The sequence below is a fragment of the Suillus bovinus genome (assembly GCF_016758785.1).
Source record: "Suillus bovinus strain UH-Sbo-P2 chromosome Unknown EDB93scaffold_10, whole genome shotgun sequence".
In the NCBI taxonomy this organism is placed as follows: domain Eukaryota; kingdom Fungi; phylum Basidiomycota; class Agaricomycetes; order Boletales; family Suillaceae; genus Suillus; species Suillus bovinus.
Window position 1 is genome coordinate 560,620 of NW_024542066.1, and position 24,416 is coordinate 585,035.

A 24,416-nucleotide genomic window follows, 5' to 3' on the forward strand; every position below is an offset into this window, starting at 1 on the left:
CAACGGTTTAAGGGACCTATAGCATCAATCACCAGGTTGATCACGTTTATTCCGTGGACCATGAGGTCTCGATATTGAGTACGGTCTCTACGTATTGGCCAGACTCCTATATCAGGAAGGTCTGCATTTATGTAACGACAAAGTTCCTCGATAATCATAAGCTCCACTGATGGACTCACCTGCAAAGTGTCGATGTCATGACACTATTAAATGATGGTGCGGGGTGCGGGGTCAGGTAGTGAATATTTTACATTCATGTCGTTCCAAAAGAATACTTGATCTGGTCTATCGGCCGAGAGGCATACAATGTATCGGTGGCCGAAGAACGTTCTGTCCTCGTTGCAACTCTAAACGATCGATAGCACCGTATCCCTCCGGGAAGAATGTGTAAAATATCCAATACTACCGGAAGTATGGCGCAGGGTTGTCATAAGGGGCTGTGTTTCAGCCCGTCGTATGGTAAATTCTTTCTAGACTTCGGAATTTCCGGTCAGCGGGGACAAAAGATATCCGACGCTAAGCAATCTTTTTTTCATGAGCTCACCATCTAACGCCGCGAACGATCCCTTGCGAGCTGAGCTAGATAAGCTCCAGCAAATGCTCGAAGAAAATCAAGTAGAATGTGCCGAAGCTAAAATGCGAATGGAGGCGAGAGCTGTCGCTGAAAATGACGGTAGAGGATGGGACCCGTTTTATGCGGAGATACGGGGAAAACTGGATAGTCTGATGGATAATTCGCGCGAGAATAGGACATCCCGTAAGCTGAAACGCTTTAGTCTCCTGACTCTTTCGCTTTATCTCTGATATGGAATAGTAGATATACCGATGGAAGTTCTCTTGGAAGCGTCTCGACAAGTTCATCACGAGTCGCTAGCTGCTATTGGGGCTTTCGCAGAAAGTAAGTCAGGCTCACACATTTAGGTCACCAAATGTTGACATCAGGACGATACGATAATCAGAGCACCGGGCACAACGAGAAGCCGAACACGATGAATTATGCCGCTTTATAGGGGAGCTCAATAAAAGTAGATGATACAATGGTCGCAATCATGTACACCACTGGCATGGATCTGACAAATATTTCCATTGCGAAATTACGAAACGGTCCAAAATGCATGAACATACAATTGAGTGAATTGGTACAGAAAGACAGTCACAAATGCCGAAAGTAAGCTCGTACAGTCGTGTCATTTTAAAGTCATTAATTGATCTTCAACAATTCAACCTCAAATTTCAAGGTCGAGTTTGGTGGAATGACGGGAGGAAATCCGCGTGATCCGTAGGCCTGAGATGATGTCAGACCGCGACCTGATCTTCATAAGATATTCACCCACATAATCAGGAGTAGCTATCAAGTTAGCCTTCTGGCCGAGCGATAATTGCAGCACGCCTAATCAAACATTGAATATTGGACGGCTAAAGATGCGGGGAAGTCACAAACCTTCATCCCATCCCTTGATCACTTTACCAATACCTATTTGTGTCACGAAAGGGTCTTTACTATGGGGGTGATGATTGTCAGCTATAATCATGGACAAGAGGTGCGATGCTTGCCGATCTCTGCTCGAATCAAAGACGGTGCCATTCTCAAGTGTTCCCACGTAGTGAATCGTGACCGTGTCTGTTGCGATTTGAGGCGATCTTAGTTGGGGCGCGTTTCGGAGATATTGTACATACCGCCCTTTCTGGGGAACGATTTACCGTCACCAGGAATGATTGTCTCAATACTGACGCCCTGTTTCGAATCATCAGCGATGGAGGAGAATTATGGCAGATACGCTGTGCGCTCACCATTGTACACGGTGACACGTACCAGGTGCGGGGAGATAGATATGATAGGGATTTGTGGCAACACTTATAGTGGCGGGGAGGCGGAGTGCGGATCTTGATCCGAATCTGGTAATCCGCTACAGTCGAGATTGAATTCAATACTTGTGGTTATCGATATCAGTTCAACCAAAGGATCAGCGCTAAGCCCCCGGCGGTACGCGGAGTCCGATTTCCAGTGCAAGTCCCCTTTGATTTTTGCTCGCATCTTTCCATGAAGCTCATCAGCTTTGGACAGCCGATTGAGCGCCATCGAGGCCAACGATCATAATCAAAGACCAGTACGAACTGAGAAACAATTTGAATTCCGTCATCTATCGAGAGTCGAGACCGCCGTACCTGTGCATAGGTCCCGACTTGTCTTATGCGGGGGATAGATAAACGTTCAGAGATATTGCCTTCACGCAGGGGGGAAGGAAATATCTTTTCCTGTTCGTGGATACACCTGGATTTATAGGTACGACAAACTACCCCGAAGCAACGAGGTGGACCGATTATTCCGATATCCGGGCTGCATGCACAAATCAAGCAGGGTCAAAGACATATTATTTCTGTTGGACATATGTCCTAGATCATCTCATGATAGAAGACAGGACAAATCATCCCCAATTCACTTCGCCGATATTTCCCGACATAACAATATCTGTCACTGAACCGAATAGCGAAACAGTGGATGGTGGTTGTCTCCGACTTGTCGTAGAACAAGCCAGTCACTGAACAGAGTGCGTGGATCGATGTCATAAGACTTGCCACTGCATCGAAAGAGACCGTTGACCTATATTATGGACAACAGAACATTTTCTTGGCAAGAGCGCCCGTGGTTGAGAAGTACAGAGGCTTGCGTGCATATAGATAGTCGCAGGTCATAAGTGGTCGGGATACGGCCCGGCGAGTGGTATTCGAGAGCCAGTTGAAAACAAGTGGAAGGTAGGTATGATGAGCTAGTAGTGCCACTGGGTATGATATGGATGATGAATCTGCTCGCACAAAAGAAGAACACGGGAAGCTACCAGCTGCAGGTCGAGGGTCAACTGGCCACACCTTGCGGTAGACTCACTGATGAGCCTGTTGAAGCGAAAATTGAGAACTTCAAACGTGCCGCATAGTAAGTACTTGAAAAACCATGACCTCCGAGTAACAAGCGTGGGAGAGCTGCAATATACCAGCGCTGAACTTGAAATTGGCTTGGTTTATAGAACATCATGATAGCTGACTTTTCAGGTTGGGGGTACAGCTTTAAGATAGATGTGCCAGGCTTGAAGATCACTACGATTCAAGCAGCAGCGTCATCACCGAACTACCAGCGGGTCCTCGAGCGTTCGGTTGGATGCCGATCACAAACATTGCAGAATCCCTCGCCATCCGACAGTAAGTATATCATCGACTTGAGATCTAGAGGGAGCATGAAACATTGACAATGATTATCAATAGAAACATACCATGCAGCCACAGTTCTAGAAGCGCTCTGACGCGGTAATTAACCTGCATCAATATTGGATGAAAAAGAAGAAACGACTTATAAGTAACAACATGACACACTCGATGCTCCACTACCACGCCAGATCGTCCGTCGGCCACGTTTGATGCCAACTTGAATAGACCTTCGCGTGTCGTCCGGTTAGCTGTAAGTAGATTTTCACCGGGATTTTTAGGTGAGGATGAAGACCAAGGCTTACCATTGCTTCACACAGGAGTCAGGTACTCCCAAATACTGCGTTACCAAGCCGCACAATTCCCTAGTTTCAGGCACCTCGAGCCCAAATTGAACCTGCCATTCATGACCGATTCATGACATTTCTGGTAAATAATTTTGCGCCCGCGGCCATATGAGAATTAACCGCACATGCGCTGTCATAGGCCGTCATCTGGTCGGCTTCGGCTGCCCTGTGATGCAACACCGGCGGGAAACATGTGTTCCGACTTTTTTCCTCTTCCCTGGCATTTACTACTAGTATGGTTCAACCACCCTTACAGGTATCGCCTGAAGCTCTTCTTTTCCCTGAAACAGCAATCTCGTTGAATTGTCATCCAAAACGAACTCAGACTCGGTGTCTGATTATTCATATTTTGAAGCGGCAACTGTTTGCGGTCTTTTTAGCATTCGGTTGTTGTCGTATCTGGATACATCAGCTGTAGAATTGTTGATTTTGATATTGCGGCATGTTTTCAGTGTCGGGCGAAATCGTGTTGCAGCAAATCCGCTCAAGGTAAGTACTGCCTCAAACATCCTGTGACTCTAATATATGTTTTCGGTCTCCGGTAAGTACCGCAATTCATGTTCTCAGTATCTTAGATCTTTACTTACCTTAAACCATCAGCGTTCAACCCCACGGTGAAAGACTCTGGTTCTGTTCGGCGATTACCGCAGTGGGTGAGTCCGAGACATCGCCTCATGAATGTATCATTGGTCCTCGTCCACGCTATCGTACATCACAGCAGTAAGTTAGTGGCTGGTAATGCATACGATCACCGGATACCTCAGGTCATGTAGCGTCATTCCGCGACGTAGCAGACGCAAGGATCGATCATTAATTGTTGTGTTCTGGCTTCTTGTGGCCAGTGATGTGTCCATCTTGCTCAAGTTCGTCGTACTGCTTGTGAGTACTAAGGGCCAGTCAGGGTGTATGTCCCTTCTCGTCACATTCACCCAACGGAAGCTCCCTGCGGCTAATGTTGGATCACCCCTCAGCCCGGATCTCAAATAAGCTTAAGAGAAACAATCACATGTATATGCATAGGCATCTCTCATGGTCTCTTCCTACAGTCACTATGCAATTAGTCTGTCCGATAACGTTTTAGGTTGTGCACTTCCTTACCCACAATACGCACAGCACTGTGCGACTGTGGCTCCTTGCGTGGTAGTGAGGCCAAACCGACCGAGTCACACGTCGTGATACTCCTTAAGGACAAGTCAAAAACTATGGGATAAAAAACTTGAACTATTAACCTTAGCACGCCCAGTAAGGTTGAGTTCCCTCAGGCTCGCTGGGATGCCGGGAGGGGGTTAATGCGTCTGAGTATGTCTCACACTTAGAAGCATCCTTATGTAAAGAAGGAGCCCTTCATCCGAGTCGGTGCACCGTAAATTACCTGATTCTAAAGTTTCCCCGCATTTGCACAGCAATTATGGACGTCCATGTCAAGTAAAGCTCAAGTCAAAATACATTGGCTTCTCCCATTTTGTGTAATTGGGCTCTTCTGCCCATTCCTTAACGTCTACGCCAGGCACTGTAATATCCGTCCTGCTATACAATATTTCCTGGGCATGCAGCAATAGGTCACTACCCCATGCGAAATGAGAGGCTAGTATATGATGCAGCCTAAGTAATAATCACCGCAACATGCTGGTATCGCGGGCTTCCGCATCCGCGGTTTTCTGCGTCCCTGTATCGAGTATCTCGCAGCCGCGCGATTTGACGCTGACGCGAAGAATATATGCTGAAATATGGTTCTAGACAGTGACGTGGACAGGGAAAGGCGGAAGCCGCGAACTACGTTACCGCTGTCGTTTCGGACCGCCAAATGAGCTTTCATGCCCCAGACAGGCAAAATGTATGCGACTTTGTGGAATGGTCATGTCGGTATATCATAAAGACGTGACAGGTTAAATATTTCATTCGGCAGTCGTCGAGACGGCAGGTACTGGGAGCAGTTTTTCTTCCTTGATAATCGAAGAAGGTCATTGGGCAGCCCTGGCTGCTGGATGCATAACATTCGGATGTTGTTTGATGAGTGTAGGATCGTGGGGATCGTGGGGATGCGTATGAAACGCGTGTCATGACAGAGACTCGTAGAGATGTCTACCCTGCTCACACGCGTTCGACGTCCATCGGACTGAGTGCATCATCAGTTGAGACAGTTCAAATCATGATGGACAGTGTGTCATGGATAAAAATACTTTCCATTACAGTCAGCAAAAAATATATTGGCATGACAAGCGCCTGGGGTATATTTTGGTCGTGGGCATCCCCCACATGCCCTCACCGGCCAAAGTGAGTTCATCCGTCCAGTTCCGATGTAATTGCCCCACGCCCAGTAATCTCAGCAATATCCCCCATCCATTTCCGGAGAGGGGCGACCATCATTCCCATCCAGGAGAGACAAGGCTGTTTCAATATATGATCAAGTGTTTCAGAGAACGTCAATTCTTCACGCCGAAGGTCATTAACATGTACTTACTAGGGAACGAGTTTCCGTAACATGTCATGCGCTGCTCATCGCGCATCGCGCTCATTCCCACATGCAGGATAACAAAATCCAGCAAAAACGTGGTCCCCAAGTCATATCCGGACTCCGGAGATCCAGTCAACTGCAAAATCCTGTTTTCCAGCACCGTTCCGTTGATCGCATAATTGGATTTAGTATTGAACGAGTCCCACAGCATGAGCCGTTTCCGTTGTCACCCGTCCGATCCAGAGTTGCTGCGGAAACAACATCTGAGCGTTATTGCGGCAGGCACGGAACATGATTGAACCAAGCGACGTTCCTGTGTCAGGAGCTGTGTGCGTGATTCAGCCAAGTTAGTTTATTGGGCCATGGTGCTGGCCTCCGTGCACAGGCGTAATACATGCATCCGGGGCGTGGGGTAATACTTACCTCTGAGGGTTGGGGTACTAAGGGGTGGCTAGTGTGTGACTCCGGTCTCTTGTCCCGGGATGGATTTACGCCCTTCTCAGATGAGTAGGTGGAACGATCCGAACGTGTGTTTCAAAACGCAAGGATCCTGATACCTGCATGTGCATGTGTTTGTGTACTCGGAGCTTGGAGCACCTCGAAAATGGACGATGAGCTCTCCATTGCGAGATTGGCAATTAGTGAAAATTTTGACCGAGTCGAAATCTTGTCGAAAAAAGTGAAGATTCTGCGTTCATTAAAAAGGGAGCTAACCGACTTACCATGAGTGCGGACTAAGAAGCTCAGGGCCGACGGCGATGTAACCACAAGGTGTCAACTGTATAATGTTACTTCTCAGCTTCGGTGTTCCCATCTGCACAAATGTTTGTTGTGATCCAGATAAGTGTAACGTCCAGTACATGCATTATTGCAACAAGTATACAAGTGCTACTCACAAGGGAACGACGATGCAATGACAGCGAGAAAACATCGAAGACCAAAATAGTGATAAGAAAATAAGACAGAAAGCAATTATGCTGGCCCGAGAATGTACTCCAACCACAAAACTCGACCGAAAAAAAGAAGACCAATTAGTCCCGTTGTCGTAAAATAATGCGTACAAGTAAATGCGCAAATATCATGTTACACGATGGACGGGCGCAGAAGGAAGAAAAAAAAAAAGCAGGAAAGGTATACACACAATACAATGGTATGGTACAAATCATTATTCAACTTTTGATATGGATGCGCGGTATTAGGCATGGTGAGAGTGGTGGCGCGATTCAGCAGAGTCGACGACGCGAGCGTTAATGGGAATGTTGTGAATTGCGTGTGGTCATGATGCGATGAGATGCCGGTAAAGAATCGATAAAGTAATGGGTATGCGTCGTGAACGTGGCGGTATGGCCGTCGTCAATCCGCGACCGTGCAAATACAGGGTATGATGAAATGCTCGAGAAACAAACAAGACATGGTGGCTACGTGTGCCATCTAGGGTCGTCCCCCATGAATTGTTTCTTTGCCAGGGAAGAGGAAGAGGCGTTTCAAGGGTTGAACAACTTCAACTTCGATCTCCTTGACCTCGCCATTAATCATGTGTTGCTCGATGCGTTTCTCCTTCGTTGTAGGAGGCATCATCACAGGGTAAGTCTTGATGTTATCGTATGACCATGTGCGAGCTGTAGATATAATTGGTCACACGATTAAACATTCGTCAAAGGCAGCAACATACTTTGAGGTGCAGGTCGGGACGAGGAATCAAGTGATTCAGACGTGGTATCGCTCAAGATACTATCTCCACTAACTTCGCTGGGGTGCCGCCTCAATGGTTTTGCAGGACGCTGCGATAACGTACCCATGCTCGAGTTGTTTCGAGTGAGTATGACGTCAGGAACGAGTAAACGACCCTCTGCGCCCCGCTTGAGCAAAGGGACTTCGCGACGACGTCGACCGGACGAAGACGTGGAAGTAGGAGATAAAGGAGGAGAGTGTGCAGAGGAAGACGCCGAGTGGGGGAAAAGTGACATGCGTGACTCCGATCTGCGAGAAAGAGGAAGGGAATATTTCGCGTACAACTCTTCGCTGTACGATTGACTCGAACGAGGAGGAGGTAGGTTGGAGGGAGGACACTGGGCGGCAAGAGCGCTAGATGAATTTGACTGGGAAAGTGTCGAAGTCCATTGAACACCACGATGTGACGATGCTGCAAATGATGTTTGGACTTTTTGAGACCCGACCGATGCAGTGTCCGAGTGTTTGGAATATCCGCCATAAACTGACTGACGCCATTCACTACCGCCGTCGGTCCAACCAGGAACAACTTTCTTAGGTTGAAGCGGTTCGCTGTAAAACGGCGAAGGCTTTGGGCGTGGTGGGCATAAGACTTCCTTGATACGCTTGCTTGCCATCATTGTACCGCCCTGGTAGTCGTTGCGATACTCAATCTCCGATGAAGACGTAGTGTCGACCAGTGACAACATAGGTGGCGCAGGAGGCAAAGGAGGAAAATCGTACAGGGCGGCAAGCGTAGCCATACTGCGGGAGACAGTGACTAATGGTGGGGAAGAGGAACAGCCTGAATCGAGCGACGATCCAGAAGCACTGGTGGATTCGTCTTCTGATTCGCAATATCGCCTCTCGAAAGAATTATGAGGTACACGAGGGAGAGGTGGCGATGAGCGATCAGGGTGGTAGTTGAGTGGGTAAGCGCCATCGAGCCTTGACAAGTCTTGGAGACGACACTCATCCGAACAATAGAGAGGGATTGGACCCTGGTCGATGATCGTGCGGTGCTTGACAGGTGCGACTGGTTGTTGAGGTTGAGGCGAGGAGGCACGCCCCTTGTTTGCGGCTGCTGTGGTGGAGTCTGATTTCTTTATTGCACCATTAGGCTTGACGCGACCGGTGCCTTGGAGAAGACCACTCTTTGCGCGAACGGCGCCCGATTTCGTTTTGGAAGTGCGGGCAGTTGAGTCACTCTGTTGATTTTTTGACGCTAGAGAGACGGTTGAGTGACTTGTGGCAGTGACAGATGACAGTTGACAAGACTTACGAGATGACGATGCTGGGGATGACGTGGGGACAGGTGTGAGTTCTTGAGTTTGTGGGAGGACGGGTACTGTATATCGCTTAGGCATGATTTGCCTGTCACAGACTGGACACCAGGCTTCGTCGAAGTGGATATCCATGGGTGGTTGAAAGGAAGTGCGGGGAAGGTGTGATGGGCTTTAAATGCAGTCAAACAAAGAAGTTGATAGAAATCTAGATGCGGACAAAAGGTGAAACACCAACAAAGGTAAACGTTCCAGGCCAGATTTGAATGGAACGGAATGAACGCACGATTCACGGCTGTGTGGAGTGAGCCACCAGATGTGCTAGCCGATGGACCAAAGAGACTTGTTTGGGTCGACGACGTTGAGGACGACGACGATGAGGAGGAGGAGGAGGAGAGGATGAAGTGAGATATGGGTGGATGGGATTGGACGAAGAAAAGAATGAGAGGTCGGGGTTTTATTATTTGATTGGTGATTCGCATATACACAAAATGGACTACCCAATTGGGGATTGCAATCGCACCGAACGCCGAAAAAATAAGTATTGAAAATATTTGAAATTGTGTTATTACTCTCAGTTATGTTTCGGCTACCTCGGATCCTCGGCTATGTTACCCCCGCATTGGGAAGTCGCATGCTGTCACGCTAAATGTGCTACCCCGTGTGGAACCCTGTGCACGTGGCAATTAGGTCTATCGGCCCGTAAAAGTCTTCTAGACCTTACCATTGGTTTTCTCCTTTTATTCTACAAAATTTATTTTATAGGACGCCACCTGTAGACCCCGTGAATACGTTAACTTACGAAATCGGCAAATACCGTTTTAACACCTAAAACATATGTGATCCGTCATTGGCTCCTTGATAGACTACCTACTCGGTTGTTTCCGTTCCTATTCTTATTCCATTGGCCCGGATCCTTCGGGAGACATTTGAGCTCCCGAATTGCCTTCGTCTTCAAACCGAACTAGTCGGATGACTAGTCAACGATGGGGCATCCGAGGCTTACGTTCAGTCGTGAACATATGCGATCCTTACTATTCGGCCTCTCAGCGCTCAAACTATAGTAGTGCATCATGAATCCTGTTCAGATCATCTCATTTGTTGCCCTCCCCGCGGGGCTCTATTCGCCGATGAACCACACTGGTATGGGGATCCCACATGGGCAGTGACCATATATCATTCATTTGCGCCTGTCAATAATATTTAAAGGTACACGGCAACTTCACACCAAGTTGCGATCGAAAACTAGGCACCTGCTGTGTTTACTGAGATACTACCGTGAGTGGCTCCCCCATGTTTCTCCTTGTACATAGGCTTTTGCATATTGTATTTGAGTACCCGCATATCTTACGTTGTGGGGACTCATTTGATCAGCAGGGTGTGATCCACGGTGATATCTAATCCGCGACCATCGCATCCATCTTTATCCTTATTCGCTCGCGAATTTCACTTATCGTGACTCACGTCGGCGTCAACTGCAAAATGTATCATCATGAATCCTCAACAACATGTTGAATCGACCATATGACATAGTCACTGTGGCACAATGTTCCTCGTGCAAAAAGAACCTCATCTCGCCTTTCCATCGTGTTCAAATCTCAGAAGCCACATGCTTTCTCAGGTAAACCGATTCGAAGATCTAGATTTTCTCTTCTCAACGCAAATAACAGTCATTGGTTCATCAACACGTCAGCTTAGCCACTCAGCCAGTGCAAATGCGTCCCTCCCTGTAAGCAGTTAAGCGAGCACGGACTGGGCCATTATAGCCCTCGGATCCGTGTTCTATGCGAACTTGAAGAAGCGACGGCCTGCTTCTTTGAATACCGTGATATACATAGAATCCCCCACACGGTATGGTACCACGCCCGTCTCAGTGCGGGACGGACCACACTCATTTCTCACCTCACCGCGTCTTCTACTCCCCATTCCACGGCGACTAATAGGAACGCTACTTTAGTAGCCGCCGGAATAGAGTTGCATGGTACGCGCGCTTGTTTTCGGTTATCTTCAGACAAGTCATCCGGGACCGCGACAAGCCAAATCGAACAGAATCTATGGGTCATCGCTGACGTCGTCGTTTGGCCGCGGAGGACTTGGGACGTCAACTGAGGCGGCTCCAAGCTCCAACTCGGCCGAGTCGCACCATATTGAGCTTAGTGCCCTTCCCATCCTAGCAGCCTACGCATTACCGGTATGGTGACCTCAGACTCGTCGATTTGATGCGGCCCGGTCCGCATTCTAGCCCTCTCCTATGTATGAAAGCCAATACAGTTACCTTCCAAGGCCGTCCGACGTCCCACCGCGGTATACAAAGCCATTCAACTACGTATGTAGCTCAGTTTGGACAACATCCGCGCCAATCATATAGGCACATATGTTCATAGTAGTAAATTGCCCGTCATCATTGCGCTGGTAACGCGCTGGTTGCATTCCTTGGAAGTTCCGTAGGTCGTTGGCTACACATTGATTTACGTTACACCTTCCAGGTCCAAGGGCACCACTCGGATGCAGCTGGAGAATGGAAGTCCAACCTGCCAGTGGTCCTGACCTTAAATTGATGGAGAAAACTTCTGAAACATTTCATTTCATTGCTTTATAGGCCCAGATTTGGTACGGAGACAAACCCCAGAATCTAGAATCCAGAAATGAAATGGAGCATCAAGAATTCTAGGTCAATGTCTTTCCCAGACAAAAACCCCAGATGCTAAACGTGCGAGAGGTTGAGGCTCAACAGCCCAGACCAATGTGGCATCCCGCCAGTGCCTGGCAATATTCCCTCCAACTGGTCGACCGTGGTCGGGCCTGGCGACAACCGAATTTCGGCGGAAAATGTGATCTTGCGGACCAGTACCTTCTTATGGCATCGGTGAAAACATTTAGATGAGTTCATTTCGTGGCTTTGGGCCAATGGAATGCGAGCGCCACGATTATTTCCCTTCGAGGATATATCTTCCTATGACGTCGGAGCGTATCACAGGCCAGGGAAATACATGTGCGACCGACGAGAATGCACCGCCTCTGTGAAGAACTCCAATGGGCATCGTGATTAACAAGGATGTTGTCGGGTTCCTTTGTGACGCCACGGAGTGGTGCTGGCTCCCTATTAAGCCAACCGGTAACCTGGCATGCCCGACAGAAAGGAGAGCAAGACTTTGACCATGCGCAAAAAAACTTCCGTCTGTGCCTCTCCAGCAATTGCTTCGCAGCGGGCGCAATACGCTATCTCGTCAGCATTTGACCACCGTGTGCGTGTATTGCATTTAGCGTCGGCCGTGTCACACGCTGCCTCGACAATGTCTGAGGTGCAGTATATTGCATCAGACATACTTATCTATCGTCATCTCACTTACCAATCACGCACAGGATATGCATCCCTTGTCGCATTATTGTTGCCCACAATGTTCAACCTATGTGGGTAATGGAAATATTGCATTCTTGTTATGCCCCTCAATATCCATGCAATGGAGATAAAGCTGAGACCTGAAAACTAGGCTGGCCCATCAGTGGCGTCAACGGGCGAGACATACGATTGACACTTGAATAGAAGCGGTCCGCGGAACAATAAAGGACACATCCATCTGGCAAGGCTCGATCACAATTGCCTGCAAAGCATATAGGGGGTGACGTTTATGACTCTCGAGGCCTTGCGCACGTACGTTTAGCAACACTGCTGTTGCACAGAAACTAACACGTTACTGTTGGATGCGAGCAAGACTCCTTCCATGCAAGACTTGACCACATTTAGACCACAATTTATCGTTATTCATCCTCTTGATCGGAGACAAGTCAAAAAGCTTGACTATTCGCATGCCCTACTCCACGTAAGATATGCTCCACACGAATGAAAACACGACAGACACCTTGGAGCATCTGCGGTCTTAGGGCGCTGAAAAAAGTTCACTGATAAGATGTGAGTTACCACGATTTAGTAAGATTGATCACATGCCAATCAGGCAAGCGAAACGAAAGCCCAGATTGTGACTTCTAGATACTTATCGGCGCTCCCATTTTACTTAACTCGGCCCAACTTGAACGTTTGTCCAAGAAGTGGGTTTCGCGCCTTCATCTCCGCGTTGACTAGAAGTTTCTGACATGCTGACATCTTCTCCGAAGAACGTCGAAACATTCATCATAATTGTTAATGAATGAAGTGCAACCGAAAGGGAGATAATTGCTTTGAACGTGCTTGCGCGCACCTGGACCTATCGCGCGCTGAGTCTATCCTTTTATACAGCGTTATGATGGCATATGTCGGTGCAAGAGTAATACATACTTTCATTCCCATTTCCAGTGGCAATTCCCCGTGTCACCCACTACTGCTATATAGAACTGTCACGGTCACCCTGCTTGCTCATGCAGACCTTGCGTTCTAAAACAAATGTCCGGCATGACTCGATCATAAATGTTAAAGCCCACCTAAAGGTTATCAACCTCACCCACAACCACAACAATCGTAATTCCGTAATATGTCCTCATGTTTTCACATGACATGGCCGGTAAACAGCAAAGCTACCGTCTTTTAGCTAAGGATGCTCAAACGTTCATGGTGATGAACAAGTTATAATTGGGAGATGTGTGTATTTTGAATCGGAAGGTGAGTGTGTGACTTGATCACTAGCGAGCCGGTAAGATAGATCAGATAAGAAAACTTGTTCGCGCCAAGTGCTTGGAAACATCATACCTGGCATCTTTGGCATGTCACGGTAAGCTTGGATATAAATGAACTGATATCACTCACTATGTTCCCGATACGGACGACGCAGGGTAGTGAATGCAACGAAATATCAAACGGATTTGTGGCATCTCGAGACGGAGATAACTTGTCTATAGAATGTGTACGAATGACAGGCGGACAACTCCAGCCAATCTACGTCAAGACGATAGATCTGGAGGCCCCACGAGTGAAAGGTATGTCTGGTATAAAGCGTGAATTCGATAGAAAGCAGCGGCGGACGTACTCAGGGTACTGCACGAAGTTGCTCCCTTGCATTACTAATCCGTCAGTTCCACCATGATGCGGGATGTGCGCAGTTGAGGGACCACCGGACAAAGTCGTATACTTCGGTGCTGAGACAACCATCAAGCAAAACGATAACAGTGGCACTGTGGCAAGCATGTGGTACTTGTTGGCCTGGGGACTTGGTTGAGTTTATAATTTTAGTATTTGTCCGGACTAAATTACCAAATCAGGTTGTGATGATCATCGATTAAATTTTAATCCGCAATTCATTGCAATTTGCAAAATCCAAATCCATAAGTGCAGCCTCACAACTAGTCAAAGACCGTCATCATTCTCATCAGCGCAATTTTACTGCAGGGGATTAAACCCACTTTCGTTTTTTTTCTCGTCTACATGAGAACAGGCCCAACTCAGGCAGTTCCTGGCTAGGACTTTTGAGTTGAAACGCCGGGCGCATAGATAAGATTTCTTTATTTCCTATTTTGGTGCAAGATTCACCCCTTGTCCCTTTCACTGATCACTTGGGGATCTCAAGTTATAAAACCCCGTTGAGTTCCATGTCGCTTCCGCGCGATATTCGTGCATTTCTCTCTCATTACCACGGTCAAGCAGATGACCCACAGGCTTCAGATAATCTACTATTTTACCAAAATCGACTGCGCTGCCAACCAGACGATTGTTTGATCAGCGAGATTCACGAAAGGTATGCGACCATTACTCAGTGCAGAATCGATGCACCACGGACTTCTATAGCTGGCGCAAAGATTATAATCAACTGGAGTACAATCATGGTTATATTCAATGGCTGTGAGTAGAGCGGCATATATCCACTGATGGCGCCCGGTGATAATCTTATGAATCATGATGTACGCAGCTTCCCCATCCGGGAGAACGGAATGAATTTCGAGGCACAAGCTCTCCAACCACACGAGGTTGCGGCAATGAAGGAAGACTCTGATGTCATCGAGCGTATCAAGACGTCTTATGAGTTGATGCTGGATTTCTATGGCATGTGCCTGCTGAACTTCGAGACTGGTCTCATTGGACGCTCAGAAGGCTACAGAGCTCGATACCGAAACTTCTTGCGTGAGTGAGGCACTATGATCGCAAAGTCATGCTTACGAAGTTGGATCAACTATATAGAAGCTCCTCACAACAACCTTCGCGTCACACGGATTCTCAAGTGTCTGTCGGAAATGGGCCTTGAGCATCTCAATTCAGGGTTCCTGCTCCACGTCCTCAATGAACAGAGCGAACACAAACAGCTAAATACCAGCCTGTTACGGGACAGTATGGATAGATGGTGGGCTAACTGCTTGAGGAATAAAGCGGATCGGGAGTGGATCGGACTTACAATTAAGAAGGCGAGAAACGGCGAGATCTTCAGCAGAGAAAAGTACGAAGCCAGTCTGCAGAGGCGAAAGGAATCAGGATCCCTTGCAGAACCGCAGCTCGAATGTACCGATGCGTAGCAGGTACTTTACTGGGCAGAATGGCATGACTCTTCAGAATTGGAGTATGTCAGAAATTTGTTCTAGGGTTGCAAATAGTAGTAGTACCAGACATTCTAATCTAACTAGACTCTCGACTGCTGGAAGACCGAGCATGTCGGGGAGCCTCTAGTAACGTTCTATGAAGAAGGACAAAAATATGTATACATTAGTACAAAAATACTACAAATACGCTGCAAAGAGGTTAGCTACAAGGCGTGATGATCCGGAGAACAAAGGACTAACGTTAAAGCCACTGTATATCGCGATCGCGGGAAACAATGTTTCATGATAGGCTTCGCAACCGCGAAAATAAAGCGTCTCTCCTCCTCCCTTCGTATGCTGCACTGACGGCCTGCAAGAGACCTTCAATAGATTCGAAGATCTGATCACCATCAAGCTGGAAGAAATTTTAGTGAATGTAGACCACATGTACGCTATTCGTACCTGGTACCCGCGAGCAGTTAATGTTATGCGTATAATTCTGCCCTCTAGCAGAGTGACAGAAGCAGTGGCCTCGTGAGGCGAGGAGCCTCTGCATACTTCAAACCGAGCCAGCCCGAAGGCTTGTTCAGAAAGGGCCCTGCTAAGCTCGGTATGATAGAATGAAGTAGACATGATCTTCGGCAATGTGAGTTTCCATGTGTATTGATGTATCCTGGCGTTATATAGTTTTGAAAACCAGGGAGGAACAGACATCGTAAAAGCTCCTGTCTGAAAGAACTCCACGACGTCAACTTTAGCGAGATGTCAACTCCAGCGCTTTAAAAAATGATCATGGTTATTTGCTTGACCCTGGTGCAATTTGAAGTTCGGGAATTCTGGTCCCTGTTGAAAGAGGGGCTTCAGGTAGTGGAGCGGGTGAGACTCGATGAAGAGCAAGGTTGAGAAAGAAATCGGTAGTTACCGCGATGACCGTCAGGAGTACAACACTTTCCTGAGTTTAACAACCAATCTTTTGTTTTATTTTTACTTGATTCTCAGTCATGAGGCCTGAGGTACGTACGGTTACAAGGAAAATAGCGTTCGGCCAAATCTACAAGCGCGATCGTACAGGAACGTATCCACGCCCATTGAATCAATAAGCTCTCAGTAATCTTCTCTACAGCTCTGAGGAGCGACCGCCAAATCTGGACGCAAGGAACAATATAATCCCGTCGACGAGACAACCGGGGCACATGGTCGACCCGGGAGCGCACGATACACGGAGCTTGTGATTCTGGTCCAAGGTTTACACGGAGTCGACAGAAAGTCAAAACAACGTGATAATCATCAACGAGAACGACAACGATCGTATGATAGTGGAGAGACGTGCATCATTTTCTTACGTTATACGCATCTGAAGCTTAGTGCAACTCGCAAAGCCGCCGCACTGCTGTTGAGAAACCTATAAGGAATAGCGCACGGAACCTGCCGTTTATAGTACCCCGCGACAGCGGTCAAGAAAGGTTTCCAGCTTCAACGTAAAATCAGCTTAAACAGACGAGTAGTAGGCGAGTTAGGGAAAGTTTCGCTTGAAAGCATTTAGTATGCAGCCCTACCGACGACCGTGGCACCGCTTGAAAGCCCTCGGGTAGAAACCAATGCATCACGTTAGTACAGGGCAACCCACACGTCCATAACACTTTGGAGGTGGTCGAGACCGATCATGTCGAGTGCACAGGTTATTCTCTGGTTTTTTTTTTCTGATCAGGACTGCTGCCACCCGTGAATTTCACATTGACGTTCGCTTAGAATGCAAATGTGTGCCTGAAGGCGGGTACGGGAGATTAGATATAGCAGACTCGCGGATTCATGCAGGGAACCCTGTCCAGAATTGAGTTATTTGACAGGGTGAACTGTCGAAGTTGAGCATATGTTTCATGGTCCGGTAGCGTTGCATGTAGATCCAGACTTTGTGCTTACCAATATTTGCAAATGTTTAAGCTTTCTCCTGGTGCCCGATTTAGGAAACGACTACTCGTGACATGCTGCGCATGCCACCGTCACATCCTGACATTCTTAGAAACCCGTGAATAGCAAGGTAATTCACGCTACAAACCAGCTGAACCCGCGCTGTGCCGCCCAGTTCACCTGAATTGCAGCTCAGCCATGGACGTGGTCAAGGCAGTGGAGACATACATCACGAAGTTGGTGTCTACGCCTCCTGCAATGAAAGTACTACTGCTTGATACACACACGGTACATCTTCTTCATACTACTATTCAATAATACAAACTCCATGTTTGAAATTGCAGACACCCATCGTTTCACTTGCGTCTACCCAATCTACTCTACTTTCACATCAGGTTTACCTGACCGATCGTATCGACAACGGGAAACGGGACCGGATGTCGCACATGAAATGTGTCTGTTTCCTGCAGCCAAATGAAGCCAGTATTGATGCCCTTTCCGCCGAGTTAAGGGAGCCAAAGTACGGGGAATACTATCTGTGTCAGTGCGTGACTACTGGGGGTAGAAAAGGAGATGCACCGCTTACATGAGTCGTACATTTCAGATTTCAGCAACATATTGAGCAAACCTGCCATTGAACGTTTGGCTGATGTTGATGAATTTGAAGTTGTCAGGGAAGTGCAGGTAAGTGGGAATTGTTCTAGATCGCATTTTTACCCAGGTCTCCCAACTAGGAATATTTCGCCGACTATGCACCCCTGTTGCCTAGCCTCTTTTCCCTCAATCATACACCGACGTCGGACAAACCTTTGTATGGCTCCTCGCCTAATATGTGGGATTCCCTTGCGCTTGAGCGCTCTGTGCAGGGTATTACGGCTGTTCTTCTCAGCTTGAAGAAGAAGCCTGTGATTCGGTATGAGAAAACAAGCGGAATGGCCAAAAAACTGGCGAACGAAGTGCAGGTAAATACCGGGCTGGTAAGTTCCCATGTGTAACACTTACGAAGGTCGCAGCATTGTATTCAAGCGGAAGCGACACTGTTTGATTTTCGCTTGACCCAAGTAGCTCCACTGCTACTGATCCTTGATCGGCGAAACGACCCTGTCACTCCTCTGCTATCGCAATGGACCTATCAAGCCATGGTGCACGAGTTGTTGGGCATTCACAATGGTCGCGTAAATCTCAGCATGGTGCCTGATATCCGTCCAGAGCTTTCTGTATGTCTCTTTAAGTTTTGCATCACTCATACTCTAATGCCATGTGTAGGAAATAACCTTGACAACGATAACCGACCCTTTCTTTCAAGCCCATTACCTCGCGACATTCGGAGACCTTGGCACTTCCCTGAAAAATTATGTCCAATCATACCAGTCGCGTTCCCTCGCCCAATCACCTTCGTCCATTAACTCCATACTTGACATGAAGCGCTTTGTAGAAGAATACCCAGAATTTCGAAAGTTGGGTGGAAACGTCAGTAAACACGTTGCTTTGGTAGGCGAACTTAGTAGGTTGGTGGATCGCGATAGGTTACTTGATGTGGGGGAGGTAGAGCAAGGGCTGGCCACGAGTTCCGGATCAGACTTTAAGGTTTGCATTCTAGTGTCGATGTCATTCTTTGACACTTACGACAAAGGGCAGAATGTACAGGCTGTAGTCAACAACCCGATCGTCCCAGCCTGGAACAAGTTGCGAGTCGTCATTCTCTATGCACTGCGTTACCAAAAGACACAGACAAGCAATATTGCCGCCTTAATAAATATGCTACTATCCAATGGCGTGTCTCGTGAAGAGGCTCGGGTAAGCTTTGCACTTGACAATTGTACAAACATGAGCTCATTCCTTTTCAGTTAGTTTACGTATTTCTGAACGTCGCCGGATCAGATCAGCGTCAGGATGACTTGTTCTCCACCGAGTCTTTATTAGCCAAGGGCAGATCCGCTTTGAAAGGACTCAAGGTATTTTAAACACAGCATTGCATCGCGTGCCATACTAATAATGTACAGGGTGTTGAGAATGTGTATACTCAGCACACGCCACATCTTTCTCAAACTCTAGAAAATCTCTTCAAGGGCCGATTGAAGGATACCGCGTACCCTTTTTTGGACGGGACTGGTACCAACATGGGATTGCAGCGGTGAGAAATGTGCCTCTGAGTTGTCCGAGTCCATAATTCGGCTTTATAGGCCTCAAGATGTCATCATTTTTATGATTGGCGGTACTACCTATGAGGAAGCAAGGACAGTTGCACTCCTGAACCAAGAAGCAGGTAATTCTTTGACAGGGACAAGAATCCTACTTGGCGGCACTTGTGTACACAACTCATCCAGGTGCGTAGTATATTTGGGAAGAATAGGGAATCGACCTACCTACAATTCTTATCAGTTACGTTGAGATGATTCGCGCCGCCGCAGAGAAATTTCCCATGTCAGTGTACGAGCCGCCTCCAGAATCTGCAACCACCGCTCCATCTTTGAACCTCAACCTTGGCGGTGTCAATGTCAGTCTTGGGGGTCCGACTGGTACTGGTGTATACAGGACAAGCTCTGACCATGTCAGCGTACAAGCCGAGGGCATCAAGGATGGTGTGCGCAATTTTATCGGACGGGTGAAGCAAGGTGTAGATAAAATTGGATTGCAGTAGACTGTACACTATACACTAGGACACATTCGGTCGGCTCTTTGACGGTGTACAATAACAAGTCAGGATGTACCTTACTGGACGAGTTCCAAATCAAGGATATCAATGAAGGACTAGTTCGGTTATAGGTTTCTACAGTAACATCAGAGTGACAGTGACACGTAGCCCGTACACATTGTCCACGTGGTCCAAACCAAGTATACTCTAGATCTCCGACTTGCCTCTGGCCAACAATTTCCCGCTTTTTCTCTCCTCTCCGGACCTCCCGTTCTTTCTGACCACTTTATCGTGTTCGCTATTGTTGAAGGTCGTAGATGGCCAAGGGTTTTCTATCTGGCTTCAAAGGCATAGATGCCTTTGGAAAGGTGAGAACCGATTCTATTGAAGTGGGAACCGTCAAAAGACTGACCGCGTATGCGGCGCGCACGACCAGACTACGGAGGATGTCAAAGTTAAAACCCGTACTGGGGCTCTGCGTAAGCCGTTGTCCGGAGCCACTATAGCGAAGTGAAGTTGACGAGCGGGATGTTCTAGTGACCCTCATATCTGCATGTATCATTCTGGCATTTACAACGATGGAGTTTTTCGACTACAGACGCGTTGGCGTCGACACCTCGATAGTAGTCGACCGCAGCCGTGGACAGAGGTTGAGTGTACGGTTGAACGTCACCTTTCCCCATGTTCCGTGTTACTGTGAGCCCGTTCCCCCGTTTGGCTGACTGTACATTCTAACTATGGTTGCATTTGACTTTGACTCGTATAGTGCTCAGCTTGGATGTTATGGACATTTCTGGCGAGCAACAGCGTGATATTTCACACAATATTCTCAAGAAGCGGATCACTCAGACTGGTGTGGACATGCCTGCAACGCATGGGAAGGACCTCCGCAACGAGGTCGACAAGATTGCTGAACGACGTGCGAGTGGGTATTGTGGCTCGTGCTATGGTGGACAGGAACCAGAGAGTGGGTGCTGTAACTCGTGTGAAGAGGTTCGACAGGCGTATACAGACAAGGGGTGGAGTTTCAGTAATCCCGAGGGTATCGAACAGGTGAGGAATGTCATTGAATTTCTTGCCACAATTTGTCAAGGGGTCTATCACAGTGCGTTGAGGAAGGATGGTCAGACAAGCTCAAGGACCAGGCGGATGAGGGGTGCAATGTTTCTGGACGAATCCGGGTGAACAAGGTCGTCGGAAGCATCCAAATTTCGCCAGGACGTTCCTACCAGGCAGGCTCTCGTACCTTCCAAGATCTGGTACCGTACCTTCGCGACGATGGTAACCCACACGATTTCAGCCACCTTATCCACGAGTTTTTCTTCATGGCAGACGACGAGTACAACCCTAACAAAGCGAAGATCGGGAAGGATATGAAGGAACGTATGGGGATTGCAGACAACCCATTAGATGGTGCTGAAGCAAAGGTGAAATCATGCGTGTATGGTTCTTAATGCTTCTGCTCACATGGTTGCAGACGAACAAGTCGGCGTACATGTTCCAGTATTTCCTCAAAGTCGTATCAACGCAATTCCGCACACTGGAAGGAAAAACTGTGAGTACACGAATCAACAAACTGGTCGCATGACTTGATTGCCTGAACAATGTAGATCAACACGCACCAATACAGTTCAACTCAATTTGAGCGTGATCTGACGAAATTCAATGAGGGCGAGAACAAGCAAGGCGTGTTCACTCAACACGGCATGGCGGGCTCACCAGGTATGTTGAAGAGCACGAGTTATCCATCAATGTTTCGACACATTTTCAGGTGCATACTTCAACTATGAAATTTCACCTATCTTGGTCGTGCACGCTGAAACAAGACAGTCATTTGCACACTTCCTCACTTCGTAAGTGATATTATACCCACCATACATTTTATCTTATTTCACTTTGCCTATAGTACTTGCGCTATCGTCGGAGGTGTTCTCACCGTGGCCGGACTACTGGACAGTATCCTATTTGCGACAGGACGCAAGTTGAGGAAAGGTGGTGGTGATGGGAACGTGAAGCTCATGTGAAACCGTGTACCATAGCAAAATATATTCAACTTGAGGACACTCCTTGAATATCTATCACGGCTTGCGCATAATTTCATACAGTGCATAAGCTAACTCGATGCTTCAGCCCCCCAAGAAATACAAGATACGCGTCTGCCCTGTTTGGAACCACTGATGACCGGCAGCGAGAACTTGGAAAAAGCCCATCCTGAACGTCTGACCTAATCCCTCCCCTGTCTCCATCGGCTAGAGGTTGAATGCGCCCTTTTTCTTGCCAAATCTACACTTTCTGTCGGCACCAGGGAAGCGTTCTATGAGCGATACTCGCAGTTAAATACATCTCCTAAACGTGAAGGATGTGACAATCGCGTACTTCTGGGGGATGCTTTATATAATCGTCGTGAATATTGTGGTTCGTGGTGGGTGGCCGAACGACTGTCTGGAAGGGCTTCTTGAAGGTCAGGGCTTCGTCTGTAATGCCGCTGCCCTCCTTCCGCGCCAGCTTCTCAAGTTCATGACGGTCGATGCCAGGTAGTTTGTTTAGCGTTACGAGATATGGTGGTGTCATGGAGAACGGTAGAGACTGAACATGACATCACTCTGACGACAGTACTGCATGCGACGGACAACAAACCACAATGATAGTACACATGATCACCCAGCCTGCCGCGGCGTACATAGGCGATGAGTCCTTCGTGATGGCATCGTATGCGGGAGGACCTTTGCAGAATATTCAAGTTGTTGTATTCTTAAGAGTTTACGGTGACGATCCCGCAAGGCTTGAGCTTAAGTCACGACAACTAAACCATCAATGCATTCAACTCTTACAGCATTGTAAACGTCCACGGTAACTGCATGAGCACAAAACAGGGGGAAAAGAAGAAGAAAAGGAGTCCGTTATGTGTATTTACTGACTATACCGTAGTTGGAGGTGGGTTTGGCCCGCTGGTACGTGTCGAGTCAGTACTGTTCACCAGTTCAATAACAAACTGCAGGAGATGCGCTACTCACTGCGATACCAAAGAGAATTTCGACCTTCTATGAGATTCAACACCGGATCAGTGCTCAAGTCTTGCAAAACATCCAGGAGAACGCACCTGCCTCTACATGCCACACTTGCTAGGATCAACACGAATAGCTCTAACTTTCACTTTACCGGCCTCGAAGCCAGTGCCGTCAGTCAACTCTCCGAATGCCTGTGGTGAGATATTGAATTGATACGAATTATCGACAGCGGTGATGTAGACAGTGATCTGGCTGCCACTAGGCGTGGGGTACTTGAGGCTCCAGCAGGAACCACACAAGGTGGAGTTCCAGGAGTTGCCTGGGGCACCTCCGATGTTGGGGAATGAAGGGATGGAGGAAAAAGTGGTGTACCCCTTGGTCACAAGACCATTCTTGCCGTTAGAGCAAGAGACACTATTGAGGGAGCCCTCAGGGTTGCCGTACGTAGCGTCCCATGTGACATATGCGGGCTCTGCGAACGCTGGGAGGGTGAAGGCGGAGAGAAGAGCAACGACGAAGGCGAGCTTCATTGTGTAGGAAATTTTTTTGATGTGAATATTGTGCAGTGATTGAGAAGAGAAAGTTTCGATATTTTCTACTCACTTTTATAGGATGCGCATGGACAGAATTCGACAGGAGGGCATTTGCTTTTCCTGCTTCGATGTCCCCTCGATTTACCCTCGAGAAGTACCTGAGCTGAAAGTAGCACGGGTGTCCAAATGTAGTAGGGCCGGCACGAGCGCGACGGAATCAGGATCATTTTATGAAAGAAGTCCTCATAATAGATAAGTACTGGACATACCAGGATCACACTGGCAGGCTAAGTTCCCAACATTGGCAAGAATTGAACTACTACCAACTGATGCCCAGTTGCCGATGCCGCCAGTACCTGAGTATGCGCGTGACACTGCTGGTCCACCAGGTTAAGTCAAGATATGTGGAGTGAGCGCGATCTTGACACGACGTAGTCTCCGTCAGTATAAGAGCATTCATGCTGCACTTTGAAGGATTCTGTGCTTTCCACCCAGAGGAAACCAATTATGAGTATGATGGACTGTAGTCTGTGTCCCCTCGTTTTGGTGTACAGGGAAAGCATTACAGGTGACGTATGCAGGTCTGAGAGAAAATAGTTCAGTTTTCTGACTGTTTCGTATGGATGCTTTTAATCAAAGGTTTGAGAAATCGGACTTCAACGTGCGGGTGTGGTGCGCCCAGCGTACTAGAATACGAATATGGTGAAGATGAAGATGGATTTAGTCCGAAGGCGAACGTGCTTGGAGGGCAGAGCACGAGAATGTTGATAAGGTCAGCGAAAGGGGTACAGATGGAGGTTTAACGTTTAGCCATGATGTCCACGTCGCCGAGTGAATTACCTTGTCAACGAACCATGTGCCAAATATGACAAACATCAATAAAGTACTGCTGAGGAGCATGCTC

The 24,416-nt window shown here is 47.8% G+C and overlaps 8 protein-coding genes across 8 annotated transcripts; 3 read left to right on the forward strand and 5 right to left on the reverse strand.

Moving 5' to 3' along the window:
- Positions 1–1,201: 1,201 nt before the first annotated feature.
- EDB93DRAFT_1247607 (uncharacterized protein) lies at positions 1,202–2,080 on the reverse strand (the record flags this gene model as incomplete). The annotated part of the gene is made up of 6 exons (XM_041452610.1): positions 1,202–1,285; positions 1,335–1,390; positions 1,442–1,621; positions 1,678–1,735; positions 1,792–1,896; positions 1,958–2,080. 6 exons carry the CDS (start codon positions 2,078–2,080, stop codon positions 1,202–1,204), a joined length of 606 nt encoding a protein of 201 aa, XP_041310723.1.
- Positions 2,081–2,798: 718 nt separating this feature from the next.
- Positions 2,799–6,299, forward strand: EDB93DRAFT_1101726 (uncharacterized protein; the record flags this gene model as incomplete). The annotated part of the gene is made up of 14 exons (XM_041447125.1): positions 2,799–2,932; positions 3,062–3,195; positions 3,390–3,451; positions 3,480–3,525; positions 3,998–4,034; positions 4,146–4,265; positions 4,310–4,424; positions 4,627–4,688; positions 4,780–4,844; positions 5,099–5,133; positions 5,299–5,379; positions 5,566–5,704; positions 5,766–5,819; positions 6,190–6,299. 14 exons carry the CDS (start codon positions 2,799–2,801, stop codon positions 6,297–6,299), a joined length of 1,194 nt encoding a protein of 397 aa, XP_041310724.1.
- A 1,132-nt stretch (positions 6,300–7,431) lies between these two features.
- Positions 7,432–9,128, reverse strand: EDB93DRAFT_1101727 (uncharacterized protein; the record flags this gene model as incomplete). Its single annotated transcript, XM_041447126.1, has 3 exons — positions 7,432–7,619; positions 7,673–8,935; positions 8,993–9,128. 3 exons carry the CDS (start codon positions 9,126–9,128, stop codon positions 7,432–7,434), a joined length of 1,587 nt encoding a protein of 528 aa, XP_041310725.1.
- A 5,379-nt stretch (positions 9,129–14,507) lies between these two features.
- EDB93DRAFT_1262887 (opioid growth factor receptor conserved region-domain-containing protein) lies at positions 14,508–15,601 on the forward strand (the record flags this gene model as incomplete). Its single annotated transcript, XM_041454200.1, has 4 exons — positions 14,508–14,656; positions 14,707–14,760; positions 14,828–15,039; positions 15,097–15,601. The coding sequence occupies 4 exons, from the start codon at positions 14,511–14,513 to the stop codon at positions 15,423–15,425; spliced, it is 741 nt and encodes a 246-aa protein (XP_041310726.1). The 3' UTR covers positions 15,426–15,601.
- Positions 15,602–15,729: 128 nt separating this feature from the next.
- EDB93DRAFT_1079817 (uncharacterized protein) lies at positions 15,730–16,061 on the reverse strand (the record flags this gene model as incomplete). Its single annotated transcript, XM_041445486.1, has 2 exons — positions 15,730–15,843; positions 15,891–16,061. 2 exons carry the CDS (start codon positions 16,059–16,061, stop codon positions 15,730–15,732), a joined length of 285 nt encoding a protein of 94 aa, XP_041310727.1.
- Positions 16,062–17,534: 1,473 nt separating this feature from the next.
- On the forward strand, positions 17,535–21,995 carry EDB93DRAFT_1080219 (Sec1-like protein; the record flags this gene model as incomplete). The annotated part of the gene is made up of 19 exons (XM_041445516.1): positions 17,535–17,624; positions 17,681–17,876; positions 17,941–18,020; positions 18,071–18,298; positions 18,350–18,553; positions 18,603–18,923; positions 18,975–19,133; positions 19,184–19,291; positions 19,340–19,470; positions 19,520–19,663; positions 19,719–19,833; positions 20,408–20,450; positions 20,509–20,667; positions 20,738–21,024; positions 21,078–21,398; positions 21,449–21,526; positions 21,582–21,693; positions 21,743–21,824; positions 21,878–21,995. 19 exons carry the CDS (start codon positions 17,535–17,537, stop codon positions 21,993–21,995), a joined length of 2,976 nt encoding a protein of 991 aa, XP_041310728.1.
- Positions 21,996–22,195: 200 nt separating this feature from the next.
- Positions 22,196–22,542, reverse strand: EDB93DRAFT_1247613 (uncharacterized protein; the record flags this gene model as incomplete). The annotated part of the gene is made up of 2 exons (XM_041452612.1): positions 22,196–22,285; positions 22,348–22,542. The coding sequence occupies 2 exons, from the start codon at positions 22,540–22,542 to the stop codon at positions 22,196–22,198; spliced, it is 285 nt and encodes a 94-aa protein (XP_041310729.1).
- A 226-nt stretch (positions 22,543–22,768) lies between these two features.
- Positions 22,769–23,605, reverse strand: EDB93DRAFT_1129183 (Cerato-platanin). Its single transcript, XM_041448866.1, has 3 exons — positions 23,072–23,605; positions 22,986–23,012; positions 22,769–22,919 (listed from the first exon to the last, which is right to left on the reverse strand). The coding sequence occupies exon 1, from the start codon at positions 23,507–23,509 to the stop codon at positions 23,078–23,080; it is 432 nt and encodes a 143-aa protein (XP_041310730.1). The 5' UTR covers positions 23,510–23,605; the 3' UTR covers positions 22,769–22,919; positions 22,986–23,012; positions 23,072–23,077.
- Between the last annotated feature and the right edge of the window lie 811 nt (positions 23,606–24,416).